Source organism: Lissotriton helveticus, chromosome 5_1, assembly GCF_964261635.1.
Source record: "Lissotriton helveticus chromosome 5_1, aLisHel1.1, whole genome shotgun sequence".
Taxonomy (NCBI): Eukaryota; Metazoa; Chordata; class Amphibia; order Caudata; family Salamandridae; genus Lissotriton; species Lissotriton helveticus.
Window position 1 is genome coordinate 1681988350 of NC_136065.1, and position 20750 is coordinate 1682009099.

At 43.4% G+C, this 20750-nt stretch overlaps 1 protein-coding gene across 1 annotated transcript in view; it reads right to left on the reverse strand.

Moving 5' to 3' along the window:
- Window positions 1-20750, reverse strand: part of LOC144755725 (myosin-6) — a 109119-nt gene that overhangs the window by 55494 nt on the left and 32875 nt on the right. Inside the window, exons 7-15 of the mRNA XM_078644917.1 lie at window positions 16258-16360; window positions 15851-15943; window positions 15310-15373; window positions 14734-14832; window positions 14102-14205; window positions 10472-10610; window positions 7886-8004; window positions 7616-7765; window positions 2098-2268 (exon numbers count right to left, since the gene is read on the reverse strand). Coding sequence (XP_078501043.1) covers window positions 2098-2268; window positions 7616-7765; window positions 7886-8004; window positions 10472-10610; window positions 14102-14205; window positions 14734-14832; window positions 15310-15373; window positions 15851-15943; window positions 16258-16360 — 1042 coding nt within the window. The remainder of the gene's footprint in view (window positions 1-2097; window positions 2269-7615; window positions 7766-7885; window positions 8005-10471; window positions 10611-14101; window positions 14206-14733; window positions 14833-15309; window positions 15374-15850; window positions 15944-16257; window positions 16361-20750) is intronic.

Here is a 20750-nt window from a genome sequence, read left to right on the forward strand (position 1 = left end):
TTTAAAGAATATGTATTACTAAGAAATTATAAACATTTTACTTATTTCAATGCAGCAAATATAATTTTAACATACTTTCTATTTTTGCCATGAATGCACTGCGCAAGCAGGCTAAAATCTTTCAGTAGCGTACAAAAAAATTCCACGAGCAGAATCTTTTTCAAGTCAAATCAAAAAGATTGTTTATTTCGACCTTAGGTCCTGAAAAATGTATAAACGTACAAACATAGTGATCTTCGTTTTAAAAACCAACTCGGGTTAAAAACTATATAATACCCCTATAAAACCCCTAATCCATTAAAAAATCTTCTTAAAGTAGAATATTCTATAACAATTATTTAGATTCCAAGAATCATTAATAAAGCCTGGAGTACATTTCATCAAATCAATGCTGGTAATAAAACACCCCTCTACACATTTTTAAACACTATTTTAACTTCAAGCATACATTTTCCTGTTGCACATGCTACATCTAATGAGTGCATAGCAGTTAACAAGTCCACTGCCTGTGCACGACTTGACTTGACTTGGCATTGGCTGAGGTGCTTTAAGTTGATTTACGGGGGTAGATATCTCGGCAGAGAAGGGCTTCACCTCATTTATATGATTCTTCATTCCATGGTGTATTTGTCAATCTCAAGCATTTACTGAAAACACAACACTGACTGCTCACTCAGTGGGCAACCAAGTCGCTCCCACTAAATGTTTTCAGAAAGAAATGCAACACAAAACCTAATATACATCCACATATATACATACCACACATGTGCCGTATAGGAGCAATAACTTTGCACCCAACGGCACAAGTCATCTATAGCCACCACATAAAACTGATTAAGCACAGGTCACGTCCATGCATCCCGGCACAGGTATGCACGCAGTCTCAAGCACTTCCCACCCAGAAGCGACACACACATAAGGCAGAACTTATTACACATAATCTCTGAAATATCAATCAATCAGGATTCATAAAGCATGGCTAATCGCCTGATAGGGTATCCAGGCACTTGCAGGTGCCGGGGGCTTCTTCGAACAGACAGGTCTTGAGGGCCATTTGGAATTCCGAAATACATCCAAGAAAGCACTGATATGCTGTATTTTTTTGCTTCAGCGTGGTTCGAAACACACCTAGCAAGGAAATGCTCAATGGATAATCACCAGAGAACACAGTAAATATCTAATTAATATGCCTCTGGGGAGCACCGTATAAAGAACATTTCATATACAACACACATGGTGCAGGCAAGTCATTTATTCCTTCAGTACACGTGGCTCGCAATTCCCTATGCGCCCTGTAATAGAAAATATGCCTCAAGTAGGCCCTCCATTCAGAAATCAGGCTATCACCCCTGTAGGCCTACCATACTGTATGTGTTCCCACAATTCTTTTTGTCAAACCACTGCTAAACCTACAGTGAAGCCCAGGTGAGTCCTCAGATCCATGGTGGATATCGAGTTCCCACCCTTGGAAGCCACTGACCCTCTTTACTCCCAAGTTCTCAATGAGGGGGATGCAGCAGGCCTTCAGTGGAGGTGTCTATTGCTCAGTTTTACCCCCGTTCTTCAGTGAAGATTTTCTGTTCTGCTCAGATCCCCTCAATTTTTACCTTTTCAGTGAGATTTAAGGGGGCCTGCCCAGGAGCTTACCATTGCTCAATATCACTCTCTATTTCCCTAACCAACCTCTTACCCTTATATGGTCCATTACCTTGGAAACCCTCATTGCCGTGATGCCACCCAGAAACCTGGTTGCCGCCATTTTGTTTGTGGCCCCATTCACTTGATGGCCTCCCATTCACCTCATGGACCCCACCATGGCTACCTTTTGAATGACTCCATTATGCCTAATGTCTGAATGATTACTCAATCATTCCACTGATATCCTCTGGTCCCATATCAGCCCCTTCCACCCCCGGACACCCCACAGTAGCTCAATCGTCTCCACTGCCCACCTTCTCGATAAGGTTGATGCAGGTCTGCAATGGAGCCCATCATTCCTCAATAGTTTCCCGGGTTTCACTGATAACCTCCATTTCCATCTCAGCCCCTTCAATCCCTGGACACCCCACGAGTTGCTCAACGGTCCCCATTGCCCACCTTCTCGATGAGGTCGATGCAGGCCTGCAGGTCCATGCCGAAGTCGATGAACTCCCACTCAATGCCTTCCTTCTTGTACTCCTCCTGCTCCAGCACGAACATGTGATGGTTGAAGAACTGCTGCAGCTTCTCGTTGGTGAAGTTAATGCAGAGCTGCTCAAAGCTGTTGAACTGTTTAGGGGCAAAAGAGAGGTGGTCAGGCCAACTGTTGGTCATTTACTGCAAATGATGATGACGTTTAGGAAATGATCACATCCTATCAGATGCGACATATTTAGGTTGCAGCTCTTGTGCTTGACCCTGAAGACAAACTTCACCGAGTTCTCTGGGCTTCACGGAAAGAGTAATCAAACACTTTTTGACCATGAAAAGAGCCACCAAACCCTCCATGGCTGCCAAACCCTCACTGACGGCTGCAGACACAATATTTATGTCAGACAATATTCTCATAACCTTATTCCAGTACTACTGATATTACACCTTGCCCAACAGCTCCTTCACAGCTGGTGCTCCTATACTGCTCTCTACAGCTCCCTCACAGTGGCACAACTACACTGCTTGCTGAGTCTTTCTCACAGTCAGCGCTCCAACAATGGGAAACAGCCTTTGCGACAATTGTTTTACCATGCAGTACCACTCTAACGCATTTTTTACCACACAATTTCTTACATCGCATATACTTTTACAACACATGACTTTACCGGTCATTTAAGGTAAGTATAAAGATTTTTGTGTGTGTGTATATAGATATATATGTGTGTGTGTGTGTATATATATATATATATCCACATTCTCACTTTTTACCCATTTAGAAGAGCCATCATGCAGGTAGGTAAAGGAATCTTCGTTTTATTTTGCAAGAAAACAGCGCAGTGGAAGAAAACAAAGTCCAAATTCATTCATAAGCCTGACGTGTTTCATGCAGCATTAGCATTTCTTCAGAGGCTTCAGATTCAAACACTGTGTGAAGCACCGGCATCTTTTGTAATCCTTCACACCTGCCTCAGTGGGCGTTGGCTCTCCCAGAGCCTGCTGGTATTAGTAGTGCCGTAAATCTTGCTCCAGTGAGCTGCCCTTTCACAATGTACCAATTCGAAAAATAGTGAGAATGTGGATATATATATATATATATATATATATATATATATATATATATATATATATACATACATATATGTGTGTGTGTGTGTGTATATATATATGCATATGTATATATATATACACACATATCATATATATATATATGACTTATTTTGGTTTGATGTTGGGTCGGGGTTTAAGGTTTAGGGTTAGTTAGGGGTTTTAGGGATGGATAGGGATAAAGGGTCGTAAAGGTAATCTAGGGTTTAGAGATTCGTAGGGATATAGGGGGGTAAAGGTATGTTATGGTTTTTAGGGTTTAGGGGTGAGTAAAGGTATTGAGTAGTAAGGGTATTTTTAGGGTTTTAGGGTGGGTATGGGTATTGAGTTGGAGGGGTAAATAAAAAGAGGGGGATTTGGGGGGTACTCCCTCCCTAAAATCAAAATTATATATATGTATATATATGGCGAAGCTTGTCACACCGAACCAAGAAAGTCCAATAATAGTAACAAAGAGCCGACCCACGAGGTGCTGGTGAACGGTGATTTATTTCATAAGAGCCAGCGCTGCCGCCATGACGCGTTTCGCCTCCAAGGAGGCTTGATCACATGACAAACAGCGAGCATCGAACTAGACTTTTTAAAGTGGCAGTGCATTACAATGCGTCATGGAAATGAAGGAAATACTTCATAACGTAATTGCTGCGAATACATATACAACGGAAAGGTGGATAAAGCCCTAGTGGGCTACCAAGATTCAAGATTAAGTAATGTACATATTTACAACCAATTGTTTGTTTTTGAATTGGTAAAAAACAAGCTAAAAAAACATGTACAAATTACAAAGCTTGATCAATAGAAAACACTATCGTAAGTATGTACGTGATAAGTAAATTCATCTATGTACATTCTGAAGTGTTGAAAACCCAAATATTCCGATATGTATAAGAAAATATATAGTATTTACAAATAGTACAAATAATGAAAAATTCAATAGCAGCAAATGGATGACACAAAGAAAATATGCTTTCAAAATTGAGCCCAAGTGGGCAAGTCACCTTGGTAGTCATAGGCATATATAGTGCATAATATAAAGTGCAAGATTTAGTAAAGTGCAAAGTATTTGTCATTTGGTGATTCCAAGATTAAAATCAGAAACAATTATATACTGAAGATAAAAAAGAGAAGAATTCATCATATGTACATCAGGAAATAAGTTTTACAGGGAACAGTTCAGTGATCATTAAAATGTCCGGACAGGCATAAGCAGGCATATAAAGAGAGGTTCTAAAGGCAAGTATAGAGGTCTTCCCTGTCATTGAGGCCATTTGGATTTTTGGTGTTCAATTCCAAAATATATCGAGTCTCAAGGAGACGGAGTTTAGCCTCGCGGTCACCTCCTCTCCTCGAGGCCTCAACGCAATCAATTAAAAAGAATAGAAGTGAATCAGGGACACCTAGGTGTTTGTCCTGGAAATGCCTGGCAACCGGATAATTTTGGTCATGTCATGTCCAGAAATTGCCGTATGTGTTGGAACATCCTCTTGTGGGCGGGCAGCTTAGTGCTGCCCACATACTGAAGCCCACAAGGGCACTCCAACACATAGACGACATATTCTGTTTTACAAGTAAGCCATTTAGAAATGGCAGTAGGATGCTCACAAAAAGGACTTTTGAAATGTGTCCTATTGCTGCCAAAGCGACAGGCTTTGCATTGGGGGCAGGTCTTGAAACCCTTCCTCAATGCTGACCAGGTTGTAGAGATCTTAGGTTCTAAGGTGTTGTTAACTAAAGCCTTAGACATTGAGGGAGATCTTCTAAAAGTAAGAATCGGTTTGGTGTCCACCATGTGACCAATCACAGGGTCACTGCGAACTAGATTCCAATTTTTAGTGATTATTTTTCGAAGAGCCCAATGTTGTCTGTTGAATGTTAGAATAGCTCTGGAAGAACAACTTTGGACATCCTTAATTGCATCATTATTCAGTTGAACACCTCTCCTTTTAGGTATAAGTGCTTCCTGCCTGCTTACTGAGTTGGAACGTGTGATGGCCTTGGTCAGGGTTTCAGTAGAATAGCCTCTAGCCAAGAAGCGTAATCTGCATGCCTCCTGCGCAGCCGCGCATTCGGCATCTGTACTGCAGATTCTTCTAATTCGGAGCATTTCCCCAAAGGGAATGCTCCGAATTAGGTGTGCTGGATGGTGGCTATTGGAATGTAAGATGGTATTTCCTGCACTCGGCTTCCTGTACAATCTGGTGTTGAGGCTGGTACCCTCCACAATTACCTCAATGTCTAAGAAACAGATAGACTCAGAGCTGAAGTTCGCCGTAAAATCAAGATTAACGGTGTTTAAATTAATCAAATCAACGATATATATATATATATGTATATATAGATATATGTATATATATATATATATATATATATATATATATACAGGTTCACAGCGTATAGCCGCGACAGCTACGCAATGCACTCTCCTTGACAACAGCAGCAGCCAAAGTTACTCACTCCCAATCTCGTGCGTGCATCACAGAAAAGTATTTTATTCTTTCAGTTGCAGCATCAAGAAAATTAAACATGGGGTTTTTCCATGTTTAATTTTCTTGATGCTGCAACTGAAAGAATAAAATACTTTTCTGTGATGCACGCACGAGATTGGGAGTGAGTAACTTTGGCTGCTGCTGTTGTCAAGGAGAGTGCATTGCGTAGCTGTCGCGGCTATACGCTGTGAACCTGTATTTACACAGGGGAACTTTCGCCCCTGACTTGCACCGTTGTTTGAAGGGTCCCGGCATTTCGGAAGGAAGTGGAACTGCATATATATATATATATATATATATATATATATATATATATATATATATATATATATATATATATATATATATATGACTACCACAGTGCATGTGCGGTGTGCAGCCAAAGTGCAGCGGTGCTCGTTAGCATCTGCACCCGGACGATGAATCTTCAATCAGCTCCAATCCACTCAACCAGAGACGGCACTCAACATAGTGCGACAATAAAGTTTTATTCAAAATCTATCAAATCGCAGACAAGACGTGCTTGTCTGAGATTTGAGAGATTTTGAATAAAACGTTATTGCCACACTACGTAGAGTGACGTCTCTGGTTCAGTGGATTGGAGCTGACAATTTTGTGGTAAAGACATGCAATGTAAATGTATATGCGTGGTACAAATATTTGCTGCAAAAATTGTGTGGTAAAGTGCTGATTTGTATTTCCACGCGTTGTAATGTCATACAACCTTCAACAAGACTTTCTGCAGCTCTGTCACAGCTAACACTCCAACACCACTATGTACTGCTGTTATAGCCAATCACATCTGCTACATCTCACAATCAGCACTTTCGCACAATGTTCTATAGTTAATGTTGCTCAGGCTCCACGTCCTGCAGCAGCCCTACAACTAGCATACCTACAGCCCTCACAATAGTTCCTTGGCAGATAGCGCTTCCACGCCGTCTGCTACGGGTGAAAGTCAGCGCTCCTGACAATTCCTAAAGCTCCTTTGCAGCAATGCACTTCTTACTGACAGTTCTTAGTACTTGAGGAGGATCCATACCAAACAGTCCATCTGAGACACATGTATGGTCAGTATGCCTTAGACAGGTATGGATAGTCTGGCTCAGACAGCAGAGCCCGGTGTATCTTTGCATCTTAGGCTTTCTTTTTTCAGACATCTAAGGCTGGTTTGTGTCAACCATGTGTGGCTGGTTTGGTACAGGCATGTGTGGTTTGTTTGGTTGACATGTATGTCGGTTGGCTCAGACATGTATGGCCAGTTTGGTTTACTGGTATATGGCCTTCGTGGCTATGATATATATGGCCAGTTTGGGTCAGACATGTAGGGCTAGTTTAGCTCAGGCACGTATGGCTAGTTTGGCTCAGGCATGTATGACCAATGTGGCTTGGACATGTATCACTGATTTGGTGCAGACATGTATGGCCATTTTGACTCAGATGTTTATGGCCTTCATGGATCAGACTGGCATGGCCGTTTGGAACTGGCATGTATGGTGGGTTGGCTCAAATACGTATGGGTGGTGTGGCTCAGACATGTATGGCTTGTGTGGCTCAGACATGTATGACCAGTTTGGTGCTGGCATGTATGGACACTGTGGCTCAGATATGTATGTCCGGATTGGCTTGGATATGTATGGCTGGTGTCGCTCACATGTGTTGAGGATTTGATTCAAACATGCATAATTGATGTGGCTCAGACATGTGTAGATGGTTCAGTCTAGACACGTATGGCTGGTTTAGTTCATGTATGGTAAGGAGGCTCAGACATATGTTGATGTTTTGGCTCAATCATATAAAGCCGGGTTAGCTCAGACACATGTGGACAGTTTGATTCCCCACGTACTGTCAGTGTGACTGTGTTAAGCAGGACAAGGGTGGACTTTACTCACATCAAAGATCTCAAAGCCAGCGATGTCCAGGACGCCAATGAAGTACTGCCGGGGCTGCTTGGTCTCCAGCGTGGCATTGATCCGCACCACCATCCACAGGAACATCTTCTCGTACACGGACTTGGCCAGGGCACCTATAGAGTACTGCACCTAGAGAGAAGGAGACAGAAACATCCAGTAATAGGTAAGGGTGACAGCCAGAGAAATCTGGAACAAAGGGAGAGACGGATGGAGATAAGGAGAGAAATGTAAGTCTTCACTGTCTCTCACCTGCTGGACATTCTGCCCCTTGGTCACGTACTCGTTGCCAACCTTCACCCGGGGGTGGCACAGGCCCTTCAGCAGATCAGCTGAGTTCAGGCCCATCAGATAGGATGACTTATCAGCATCTGCAACAGAGAATAGGAGTGTCTGTGGCCCGGATGCACTTTAGAGACCCCTGAAAGGGAGCATTTGTGATTTTTCTTTCTTACCCTGCTAAACAGTATGGGTTACTGAGACCTGTGTGATGAGTGACTAAAGGGGATGGGCACATCCCACTCAGGTGGGTACTGTGGGGTCAGGTGTCCGTGGACGCCTGCATTCTGCAGTCTAACACAGTCTCATACAGCTATGTAAAGTTTGTCTGGTTAAGGGTGGTGCAGACCTGCTCGTTCGACTATGAGAGTTTTCTGCATTGAATTTACATTTGAGTTGATAAGGAATTTGTGCTACATCCGGTACAGCTCACAGATGAGGCACGACTGCCACTCTGGGAGATTAAACCGTACTGACAGACCAACTGGCCTTGGAAATGAAGATACTTTAGAGAAAATAGACTCTGGTGAGCAAAGGGCTTCTTTGGATAATGCAACTATGAGGGACAAAGTGGTAAGGGGAACAAGTGGCTTTCAAGACAAAGAATCTCTGTGAGATTAAGTGGAGTGGGGCTGAAATGACTATGAAGATATAACCTTCTGTGTCGTAAAGGGACTCCTGGGGGAAAAGAGGCTCTTGGAGCCAATCTAGTGATGGATGACCCAGTGACGCTGGAGACAAAGCAAATCTGCGAGACCAATCAAGTGAGAGACCAAGTGAACCTGAGGAACCAATTGTATCTGGGGAAGAACATGACCCTGATAAACCAAGCAACTCGAAGGGCTGAGGGACAAAGTGAAACTCAGAGATCAAGAAATTCTGAAGGCACAGCTACTCTGATGGACCCGCTGAACCCATTGGACTAAGCAACTATGACACTCTCCATGTATGCAGCCAGGATCTGGGACAACATGCCCAGAACCATCATGGTCGCCTCTACCCTAATCCAGTTTAGCACTCCAATGCCTTCCAGGTAGATTTATGCTATACATATACCACATACATACAACGCTTTTTTGGAGGATAAATTGGCTCTCTGGAAGCAAGCATTTATAAGAACAAAGCTGTTCTCGATTACTATGCAACTCTGAGTGACCAGTTAAACCTGTGGGACATATGCACTCTGCGGAACCAAGCAGCTATGGGGGAACAATAGGCTGTGAGCACTCATCAACTCTGGGATACAATATATCTGCTGGTGTCTGGCTAGAGGTGCTCAAATCTAGATTGGCTTTGTGAGTGTGGGAATCCAAACGGCCCTATATCATCAATAGTGTTATTTAATCTGGATGTGGAACTGCTCCACAAGCTACCTCTAGCAACGTTCGGTTGACTCAGAGCTTAACGAGTGATGTTGGGATGGGAATGTCGAGTAAGGTACTGTTATCTAGATAAGCACGACAAGCATGCCCATGTTTCGCTAACAGCAGACTACTGTCCGTATCACACGTTTAGCACATAGAGTGGTGGCAGCAGCATACTGTGTTTATAAATTATTATTTGTTTCCAAGTCTTTTTATCTGTGACACTGGAGTAGAGGCCTACTGGGACTCTGTTGTAAAGGTCAGCTTCTTCACGCGAATCCAGATCCTTACGCTAACATTCTAAGTGCATATTATGCATGTGCACTTATGTGCCCTGCGTGGTGTATACAGTGTGTGTATGAGTGGGCCTGAACAATGGATCCTGTGGTTTTATGCCTGGTCTGTCCCATATGCTTGTCATCCATGTGATGGTTCAATCATGGATGAGGTACAACCCGCAGAGCTTCAACATGGCCAAGAAAGATCTTCAGCTGTGTTTCACCGTTAACAAAGTGACCTTTACGAAGAACATTATCCTGCCTTCTCTATTGAAGTGTTGCACGTTTACACAGGAAGCTGAATTAAAGATCCTATGGATACACTTTAGCTCAACTATATGGATGTAAACAGGGATAGATGCAGAGGTCAGGGTCTCCTCGTATTATCTGAGACCGCATCCTTTCCTGGTTCACAACCACTTGTGTTTATTTGGGCTAAGTTTGAGTACGATAGGACCCTATATTAAGTAATGCCTGATTTGTTAACTTATTACCAACAGTTCATTTAAATTCTAGTAGCCAGGATTGTGATAGTATTTCTTAAAGGATGCATATAGCTCCTGTTCTTTGTCACTTTGTGTGTCTTTAACACAATATATATGCACTTGCATTTGAAAATGGCTCTGAGAAACAAAGAAACTGTGATGGGCCTTGGGAGATCAGGTTGATATTCAGGGATACAGCAGTTATGAAAGAAAAAGCATCTCTAGAGGAGCAAACAACTGTGGGCCAAGCATCTCTGAGGGACTCACTAGAAGACACAACAGCACCTGGGCACTAAGTGATGCTGTGGCACTAAGCTACTCTAGGGGTCAGAGCAACTGTGACCAAGTGGGCCCAGGGAACAAAGTGCCTGACAAAAGAGCTCAGGGGGTGCAAAGTAGCTCTATGGATGGAGTCTCTTGGGAGGGATGTACCTTCAGTGCCGTCAGGCTCGGCCTGCTCCTCGCGCTGCTTCTGCTTGAAGCGCATGTTCCCATAGTGCATTATGGCTCCTGTCAACTTGTATATCCCACTCTTCTCCTCCGCTGTGAAACCCAGGACATCGAAGGCGCTCTGTGAGCAGATAATCAGAAAAAGATGAGAAAGACGCAGAGGGAGACAGGGATGGGAAAAAGACAAAGAGGAAAGGGGTAGAGAGGAGAGAAAAGGGCAGAGACAGAAGAATATGCCAAGGAAAGCATCAGGACAAGATAAAAAGGACTGGAAAAGCTTTGAAGAGAGAATTGAAGGGGAAAGACACAGATATAAGACAAAGGGGTGGAGGGAGAAGGAGAAAGCGTTAGGCTAAGAGGAAAAGGATGGAGGGGTCAGGACCAAGACATGGGTGAAACCAAGATACAAATGAAGGAGGGAAAAAAAGCATAATGAAAGAAGTGTTTAATAGCTGTCAATTCATCCATGGGCAAGGGAACTTTTTTTTATATCTAGCCTAAAAATAACATATGCTGTCACTTACAGGCCTATTGTATCTAATAGTATAGTACAGGTAGACTGGGCTTTGGGTCAGCCCATTGGCTTTTTGTGTTCTTCCTCTAGCAGCCATTGGCTTGAAACATTGTTAATTGCATTTTAGGTGAGCCCACAGGCCATTGGCTCTCTCTCACCCCCTTCGGTCGGCTGTTTCTGTGCCCCTCGGCTTCCTATTGCTACTCTCAGCCTACGACAATAAACTCCCTTTTTGGAATGATGCTGACTCTGCTTATGCAGACATGACTCAGCGGGGAGAAGTCACAAGATCGACCTATGGCAGGCCCAGAAGAGAGACAGTGGCTTCCACAGTTTAATCGTGAAGGCAGGCATTTAACCTTGTAAATTCACCTAATGTTTAAACGGTCAGGCTTTGGAGTCCTATATGTTCCCCTCCGCCTGAAACTTTTTTTCATGTCAATCTGTCCCAGTACCTCGACGTTAGACGGAGCTATGGGATTTTTCTGTGTTCTGTGGATCGCTTGTCAAGAGTTTTCATGCGACTTCTTAAACGGAAACGAGCGAGACCCAGATCATGCATACAGCGAGAGACATATTGGCGGGTTGGTCGACAGCAGCAGGGGAGGGGGGCGGCGGGCAGGATAGTAGAAGGGGAACTGTTGGAATGTTATCATTGATGAGAATCAATTACAGCTAGAACTGCATAGTGCGACAGGCAGTCACATGGTGAGAGGAGATGTGAACAAGAGACCAAATGCCCAGATGGGTAGGACAGTCTGCAGGGTCATTAAGACGTTAAATGACCGGGTAACAAATTGTGTGTACAATGCTGATTAATAAATGCCAATAAAATATGTTTTTTTAAAAAAAAGAGTTTTCATGCGACTTCTTGAATTATGCACAGTGCATTTAGTTGGAGTTATTTATCTAATTTGAAGTTTTCAGTGTTTCCTGACTTTTACTTTCTTTTGAACTTTTTCAACCTCCACTACTTTTCTGGAGCTGTTTTTGGAACATGGATAATTTAAAAGTTTTTAGTATTGGACGTTAACTAGACAGAAAACAATCAAGTGTAAAACTACAAATACATTTCTTTACCCTAAAGGACTCTTTAGAGGTCCAGGAATGTAACTAGGCTGTACTGGCTCAGAGAAAATGTTGTTTACATTTTTGCCAGAAGAACTGTTCGGTCTCGGGAGAGCCAATCCTTAGCTTTCCTGTATGCTCATTCACATACATTAGTGATTGGATATTCTGGTATCTATAAATGACCTTTCAGCTTAGTAATTACTTTTTATTTCTATACAGATATCAATTTTTTATTCTGGTTGGAGGCCCAAAGCTGACGCTTGAAGAAGGCAGCCAGATAACTTCTAACACCTCTGGTAGTTCTGCATTCCAGCGCCTACGGGACTGTTTGCTTTCCGGTCTCACCCTTCTTACCTCTGCTCGCCTGTCCCTCCCTGATTCTCTCTTCCCGCTACTCCAGCAATTGTCTGCTCTGATGCCTGCTGCTCTGATGCCTACTACTCTGTCTGCTCCGCTAATTCATTTATTTATGGGTGTAAGGGCCAGCAGATGCACACTGTGTGCCTTGCTTTCTGTATGCAGCACCCAGCACAACTTTATTAGTGATTTATTGTTCAAAAATGGCTGTCAGACATCTTGAAACATTACATTAATAATAAAGTATAACAAAAAGATGACTGCCTGTAAATGCATGCGTATGCACGGAGGTGTCCATTTAATATGTTGTGCTATACTTTGTCACAAAATCCACTCCAAGATGGCCACTATGCATTGGGATGCATAAGCACCGCAGTGAGTCATCTGAGTGGTTTTGTGGTGAAGTATAACAAAAACTACTGAAAGATAACTGCTGCGTGTGGGCACACGTGTACACACAGAGGAAGCTAGGTTTTCATGTTTTTTGCACTAAACAACTGCAAAAAGAAAACAAGCATTTACAAAGTCAATAGCTCTGCGACCTACTGTCCCAGGTAAGGCCTAATGGCTTTCCCAGTGCTTTATACTGGTTGATGGGGATCCCATTGACCTGGTCGCACACTTTTTTTCTTGCTATCTCATTCAATGCCCCCCAGAAACCCGTATTAGGGGCATATTAGCAAGGGCTGGCAATATAATTATCGCTGCTTTAGAGTCCGTTTCCGGGGCGATAAGCGGCGATAATTATATCGCAATATCATCAAGGACACTCTAGCGCGTTTCTTCGATGTAGAGACCGTTTTTTCACAGCCTCGCCTCGCATCGCTAATGAGATGCAAAGAAGGCTTGGCTGTGAAAACAACACATGAAAATATTGCGAAGGCAGCTTCGCGATATTAACAAGGAGGTGCAGCGATAAAGAAAATCACGCTACCTCGGCCTTAACGCTGGAATTTAACGTCTGTTAAATTCCAGACTAAGGCATACTAATTTTGATAGGTGGATTATGCTGATACGACCACAGGGTCGTATCAGCAATCTTGTCACTGTTTTCCATGGAACATCGCTGGAAAACCAGCGATGTTCCATGGTAAACAGCGCTAATGCTGAAATATTATCGCCATAGTGCTATGTATTGTTAATATAGAGTTATCATGGCAATCATTTTCAGCGATAGCCGGCGTTAATATTCCTACCGCTATGTGGGGCCAGCGACAATTATCGCTGGCCCTTGTTAATATGCCCCTAAGCAAGTCTGCCACAGGTAAAGGAGAAGAACTTACCCTGTAAGCCTTTCAAGTGGAGCACCCTAAGAGGGAAGATCTCTCTCTCTGTCTCTCTCTCTCTCTCTCTATCTCCCTCTCAATCTCTTTCGCTCCCCCTGACCCCCCACCCTCAAGGCAAGAGAAAAACAGAGAGAAGAGACCCAGGGTGTCCTATATGATGTTCCAGGGTATAATGAGTGTGTGACTGTCATAGGAATTGTTGTGCCTGGTTCTGTCCTTCTGGACAGTTCTCTTCCTTCCCTAGTTACATGAGTGGGATGCGCCCGTGCAGCAGCCATCGTTGTGTGGAAGTAGTGCTAGGGGTAGGGATGTGAGAGGCAGCAAGTGGTTGGCAAGCATGGCCTATTACTAAAGGCTGGATCAGTAACGGCAAAGTGTCCTTACATCAGTGGCCATGAGTTCCTCTGCGTCATCAATGGAGGCGACAGTCACTTCTCCTTGGGAGATGTAGGAATAGTCGTACGGGTTATTTGTGATAAGCAGCATGTCTGCACCGAAGGAGATAGAAAGACATTTTTATTCAGACACCAACCAACAAACGTTGAGGTTGTCAATCATGCTGTAGTGCATTAATGTATTTGATATTCCAGAGCCTGTTCATGGCAGCTTAAGTGATATGTGTCATGAAGCACAAGTGCTGCAGTTGATGTGACAATCTTTCCCACTTTACTCAACAAACGAAGGTCACTGGAACAGCTCGGGCTCATTTGCTCACAACCAAGGGCTCCCCAGTCACTAAACCTCAGCCTCTCTGTGTGGCATTCTCCAAAACAAAAGCAATGGCCCTCGCCGCCAAACAGTATTGGCATGCTGATGTGGCATACTTGTCGATTGACCTGGAAACATTCTTTCATCTCAGCTACTCACTTGCCCACATTGTTAGATCTTTGCCAAATCACTTTATCCCTCTGTGTCTCGCTACCCATATCTGACAATGCTGGAGTCCACTCTATAAGCTGATATACACCACTAAATTCATAATGTCGCATAACCAGTTCAGAGGATGAAACACACACCCAGCAGCTCGGGCTTCTTGTTGGACAAGATCTGGTAGAAGATGTGATAATCCCTCTCAGATTTTAACTGAAAAACCACCCGAGACTTTTCCAGGAGATCTGGCGAAATGAGACAAAGAAAACAGAGAAAATCAAAGGACTACGAGGCATTGGAAACACAAGGAAGTTCAAAAAAGGCAAGAAAACAAAAGCAGTGCACAAACTACTGTTTCTAGATGTTTGGTGGTTGAAGAAACAACTTGTTGGTAATTGTTTTACTCTGACATTTTCAACATTATATGTCACGTTCAATAAAGAAAGTAGCTGGTAAATAATCTGATAATGTGCCTACGGGGGATATATGTGTGTGACCAGAGGTGCAGGGTAGAATGAACGTTTAGTATCCTTACAATAGCAGCATTTGCATTTACATTGACTAGAAACCTAAGAATGTGCAGCATAATACCTGTACCAGAGACCCTTTATGAGAGTTCAATCAAACCATAATGTGCGAAATAAATGGACAAATGCTACTGCAAAAGCAACCATGGCCTGATCTACTTCGATAAAGTGCATGATCTAACCAGTATCACTCACAGGTTTCGATGTCTGCCGATGCCAGCTTCCCGGTGGCCCCAAAGTGGATTCGGATGAATTTACCCTGGAGAGTGAGAAGAAAGGGTAATGGTCAAGGTTGTGAGAGTGGGTGAGGGTAGAGAGCAGGAGTACAAGATGGAAATAGAGAGGCAAGAGAGAAATTCCGTGAAGCGCCAGCCCGAGGTGTTATCTACCCGGGAAACATCCTTTACAACGCAACTTTTACCACGCAGTGCCTTTACGACGCAACTTTTACAACGCAAACCATTACAACGCATTGCGCTGGGGGGCGCTCTAGGATAGGGAATAGATTTAATTTACTATCCAACACCTTCCCTAGTGTCCACGGGGACTGGAGTTGGAATAGTAAATTAAACTATTCACTATCCAGCACCCCAAAGCGCTATGCGTTGTAATGGTATGCGATGTAAAAACCGAGTTGTAAAAGCATGCGTGGTAAAAGCATGCGTTGTAACGTCATACATCCTATCTACCCTCATGCAGGCACAGAATACTTCGGTAGACATAGGTCAATACTCACAAACCGGGAAGAGTTGTCATTCCGGAGCGTCTTGGCATTCCCAAAGGCCTCCAGAGCTGGGTTGGCCTGGATGATTTGATCCTCCAGTGTGCCCTAAGGGTAAATAAAAAGGGCATCAGATAATCCTGGATTTATGATTTAGAGGTACAGGATCTATCTGTGAAATATAATGTGGCAAAATGAGTGACTGGTCCAGCCTGGAGGGGCTTGTGATGGCTGAAGCTGCAGTGTAAACAAAGACCCAGAGCTCGGAGTCTGTTGAGCTTCATTTGCTAGCTCTCAGCCGGGGTTGATTTGGGGAATCAGATTTCGCTAGTTTGTGTTTTTGGGACCCAATTCTCACTCCACCTGGGTTTCAGGGATTGGTTCAGCCTTTCTTGATTTCGGGGAGAAGGCTCAACACTCACTTTATTAGCGGTTTCCTTCTTGCGGTCGCTGGTGGCTGCGATGCTGGCGAAATACTGGATAACTCGCTTGGTGTTCACCGTCTTCCCAGCCCCGGATTCTCCGCTGCAAGAGAGGTGACAAGTGAGAGAAGCAAGAAAAAGGAGACGCAAGGGGACAGATGCTGAGTAGACAAAAAAGAATGAGAAGGAAACCGAGAAAGAGAGATGTAGAGGGAAGGAATGGTTCCTGATGACAGTGAAAGAACAGACCGTGAGACAGATAAGGAGAGAGATGTGGAAACTGAAGCAGAGAAAAAGAACAGGATGAGTGATAAAAAGGGCAGAGAGATGAGTGGAGGAAGGAAGGGGATAGAAAAGTGTTACATAGGAGAATATAACATTGAAAAAGACCGGGAAAAGATTGCAGCAAAGGGGTGAGAAGGAATGTGACAAACACGGCAAGAAATATGACAGGAAAGGAGTGTAGAAAATTCAATCTACAATTGTTTTTATTGAGACTGCTAACAAGGAATTACATAGCATGTTCTGATGTCTGTGTGGGCATTGATATGGTGCGACGTACAGATGTTCATGTCCAGATGCTGGAGTCTGAAGGACCCAGAGGACGTACTGATAACTCTCCACTCACTGGGTCTGCTGTAATGCGGGTCCACCAATGACCAGACGTCTCACCAGCCTTACAGTCACCAATGCTATTGCATTCAATTATCTTCAAAGTTCCTGGTTTTCGATTGCTGACTTCCTAGGTGCAATTGCGGCAGTCTTTGAGGGCAGTCAACCCGAGTTCAATGTCTGCCTGACCCAGAGTAGGAAGGGCAATTTAACCAACCCGGGTGCGAAGTGTTTCTAAAGACAGAAATAGTTACTACTGTATTGCTTCATTCTTCCCAGTGGGTCACGTGGCTTACCCATGGGGTTTTCAAAATCTGATCTCTAGACCACAAAGGGGTTGTCTATAAATCATTATGGGGTCTTCAGGTACGTTGAGCTTATTGCAGAAGTATGCAGGAGGGTAAACATCGTTTACAACGATGTTTTCACAACGCGGTACCTTTACACCGCGGCTGTGACAACGCAAGTCGTTACCACGACTTGCGCTGGAGGGCGCTCAAGGTCTAAAAATAGTTAATTTACTATCCTAACACCTTCCCTAGGGTCAACGGGGACTGGTGTTAGAATAGTAAATTAAACTATTCGAAATCCGCGCCCCCCCAACGCAAGTCGTGGTAACGACTTGCGTTGTCACGGCCGCGTTGTAAAGGTATGCGTTGTGACGGTACGCGTTGTACCGTCATATATCCATGCAGGAGAGTTGCATTGTGATGGAAATACTTAAATTAATCTGTCACTATTTACCATCAATTTTAACTCGTCTGAGCCATTAGAGAAATGGGTGAACCTTATGCAAATCAGTCCAGTCTTGTCCCCTAAAGGAGCATGTGTCTTTGTAGTGGGTGCAGCACTGTCCACCGAATATTCCTAAAAAAAAAGGTTTTCGTTTTCATAAAAATTGAAAAAAAACAGAGCAGAGGAAAGAAGCTAGACAAATATCCTGCCTGAATAAGAGTGGGGTGGTAAGATGAAGGAGACCCCTAGTGGCAACCAGGAGGTGAGACATGAAGCCTTACTGGCAGTTGCATCAACGTAGCCTTTTGCAATTCCTAAATAGCGATTTTTAAGGAATCGCTATTTAGGAATAGCAAAAGCCTATGGGGCACATGCATCATTGGTTTTTGCATTCGCAAACGGTGCGAATCAGAAAAATCGGCCGTTTGCGAATGCAAAAACCATTTTTGGTATGCATCAAACTTTTTTTCTTAATTCGCATTTTTTTGCATTTCTAAAAAATGCGAGTGCATTTAAGGAATCACATTTGTGCGATTCCTTAAATGCAATGCATCAATTTAAAAAAAAATGCGAATTAAGGAATAGGAAGTGCAAATTAACACGAGGTTGACCCTCGTGTTAATTTGCGAAAATCTTTCAAAAAGGAAAAAAATGCATTTTTTAAACTGTCATGTTACAGACACACATGTCCTTAGGACATGTGTGTGTGAAACATGCACTTTCAAATACATTTCAGGGGTGCAGGGGGGGTCCTTTGGACCCCCCCTGCACCCATGGAATGCATCAACAAATTGCGAATTCTTAAATGCCTTCCCATTGACTCCTATGGGCCTTTTGGCCCATAGGAATCAATGGGAATTGCGAAAATGCACTTTGGAATTCGCTATTTATTTGAGATTCGGTAAAAATTGCGAATTTTACCGAATCGCAAATAAATAGTGAAAAAAATGATGCATACCATTTTGCAATTCTTAATTTGCGATTCGGTAATTTTCGCAAATTAAGAATCGCAAAATCGTACAATGATGCATGTGCCCCTATGCATGTAGGAATCGCTATTAAAATAGTGATTCCTAAACATTCCTTAATTGCTACTCGCAAATTGCTAGTCGCAATTAAGGAATGCTGTACCATTCATTCCTATGGGCCTACAGGCCCATAGGAATGAATTGGAGATTGCATGAGCAATTTGCGAATACCAGAAGGTACTCGCAAATTGCTCATGCAATTTCAAGTGTGCAAGGGTGTCAAAATGACACCCTGTTGCACCCCTGAAATTGATCTCTGCACATATGTTGCACACACACTGCCCTAAGGGCATGTGTGTGCGCAACATGAAACTTTGAAAAATGCACAAAAGTGCTTTTTTCAAAGTTTTAGCAAATTACCATGAAGTTCAACTTCATGGTAATTTGCTACTCCTATTAGCGAATTCGCTATTTTTTTTACTTTCATGCATTGCATTTAAGGAATCTCAATTTGGGATTCCTTAAATGCAATCGCAATTTAAGGACTCTCAATTTAGAGATTCCTTAAATTGCGATTTTTGCATTTGGGATGATGCATCCCAAATGCAAAAATACCGGTCGCAAAGGGGCAGATTCTGAGAATCTGCCCATTTGCGTCCGGAATTTACTTTGATGCATATGTTGCTAGGCAACGGGGAAACTTTTCAGGGTCTTATAAGGATGTTGTCTGAGAGATATGCTTTGCACCTTGACTGCTTGTCTATGCAAAATGCTTTCTGAGATTGCCGAGCACATAATAGGATTGGCTACCACAAATAACCATTAGAATATCTTTCTAGAGTCACATATTAGAACCCCATTCATGCTAACCTAAACAGGCACATGTACTAATACTACTATTAGACACACTGTGAGACCTACCAGCAGCTTTTGGTCAATATTGAGCGTCATTGAGTATGTTTTAATCTTTTGCAATGCTTGTTATTTGGGTAGGGGCCTTTACTCATACGATATCTTTGCAAAGCCAGAGTACCTGCTGTGTCTCAATAAGTCAGAGTAGGAACAAGTCCTATAGAGTGTTTTATGCACTTAGGTCAACACCTGGGGCACTACGAGTCCGGTTACTTACCAGCATTTTTCATTACTCTGAGTCCTGGTCTGCCTCATCAGTTCTTACACAGTGAGCATTCGTCCCTGCCGACAGAAGTTTAGCCAACTGATTTTAAATTCCCATCCCGTCAATAGGTTTCCCCTTTATGCCACACATCTCATTATTCTCTCAAAAAGGAAGCCAACGCCCTCCCCACTTCCTGAAGCTTCTAAGCTACCCATCAACATTTAAAGCCAAATTTTGCCTCCAAAGGAGTGGGTGGGATGGGAAACCTGGACTGTTACAATGAAGTCAAGGACACAAAGTAATGAAGCTTACTGGTAAATATGCATGCCATTACCTCCATGTCCATCTTCCTCGTCCCAGTCCTTACATACTGACCTGATACCTAAGCCAAAGTATTTGGCCTCAATTCAAACATTGATAGAAAATCCCAACATGGATTGTTTTCCAGTTTGAAGTTTTATTCACTCCATTAAATGTTTTAAAACGGAATCCAACGCAGAAAAATCAAATGCAGACGATATACTCCCCCCATTTGTAGCCTGTAAAGTCTCAATAATGTATGAGTGATGAGATGTAAATGTAAATGTAGGTGTACTTATATAGCGCAAACCTGTCACCCAAAGGGCATCCTGGCGCTTGCTTAGGGAACCCGTCCTGGTATTCCCCTGTGAGAAACCCCGGCAGGGTGTCCACAAGGTGAAAGCCAGGCATCCCGCCGCGAGGGGCCGTAGTGGAGATTAAGCAAGCTATTGCCCAGAGTTGCAGAGTGTGACCCCGTGATTCGAGTAGGCACCGGAGCGAGAATTGTCGAGTCCGTGGAATTTTTGAGCCCGAGACCCGCCGAGGCGGGGAATCGAACCCTGGTCCACGGTCGATCTCAGCTTCCGGGTCTGCCGCCTCTAACCACTGAGCCACGCTTCTCCACTGTTCTCCACTTCTTCTCTGTGTGGCAGCATTACAAATATCAGTCATTAAGACTCCCCTCAACGCCACCCAAGAAGTAGAGCCGCCCCCCTAATTTACCTTCCTTGCAGATGAGTTGAGAGTGACTCTCCTTGATT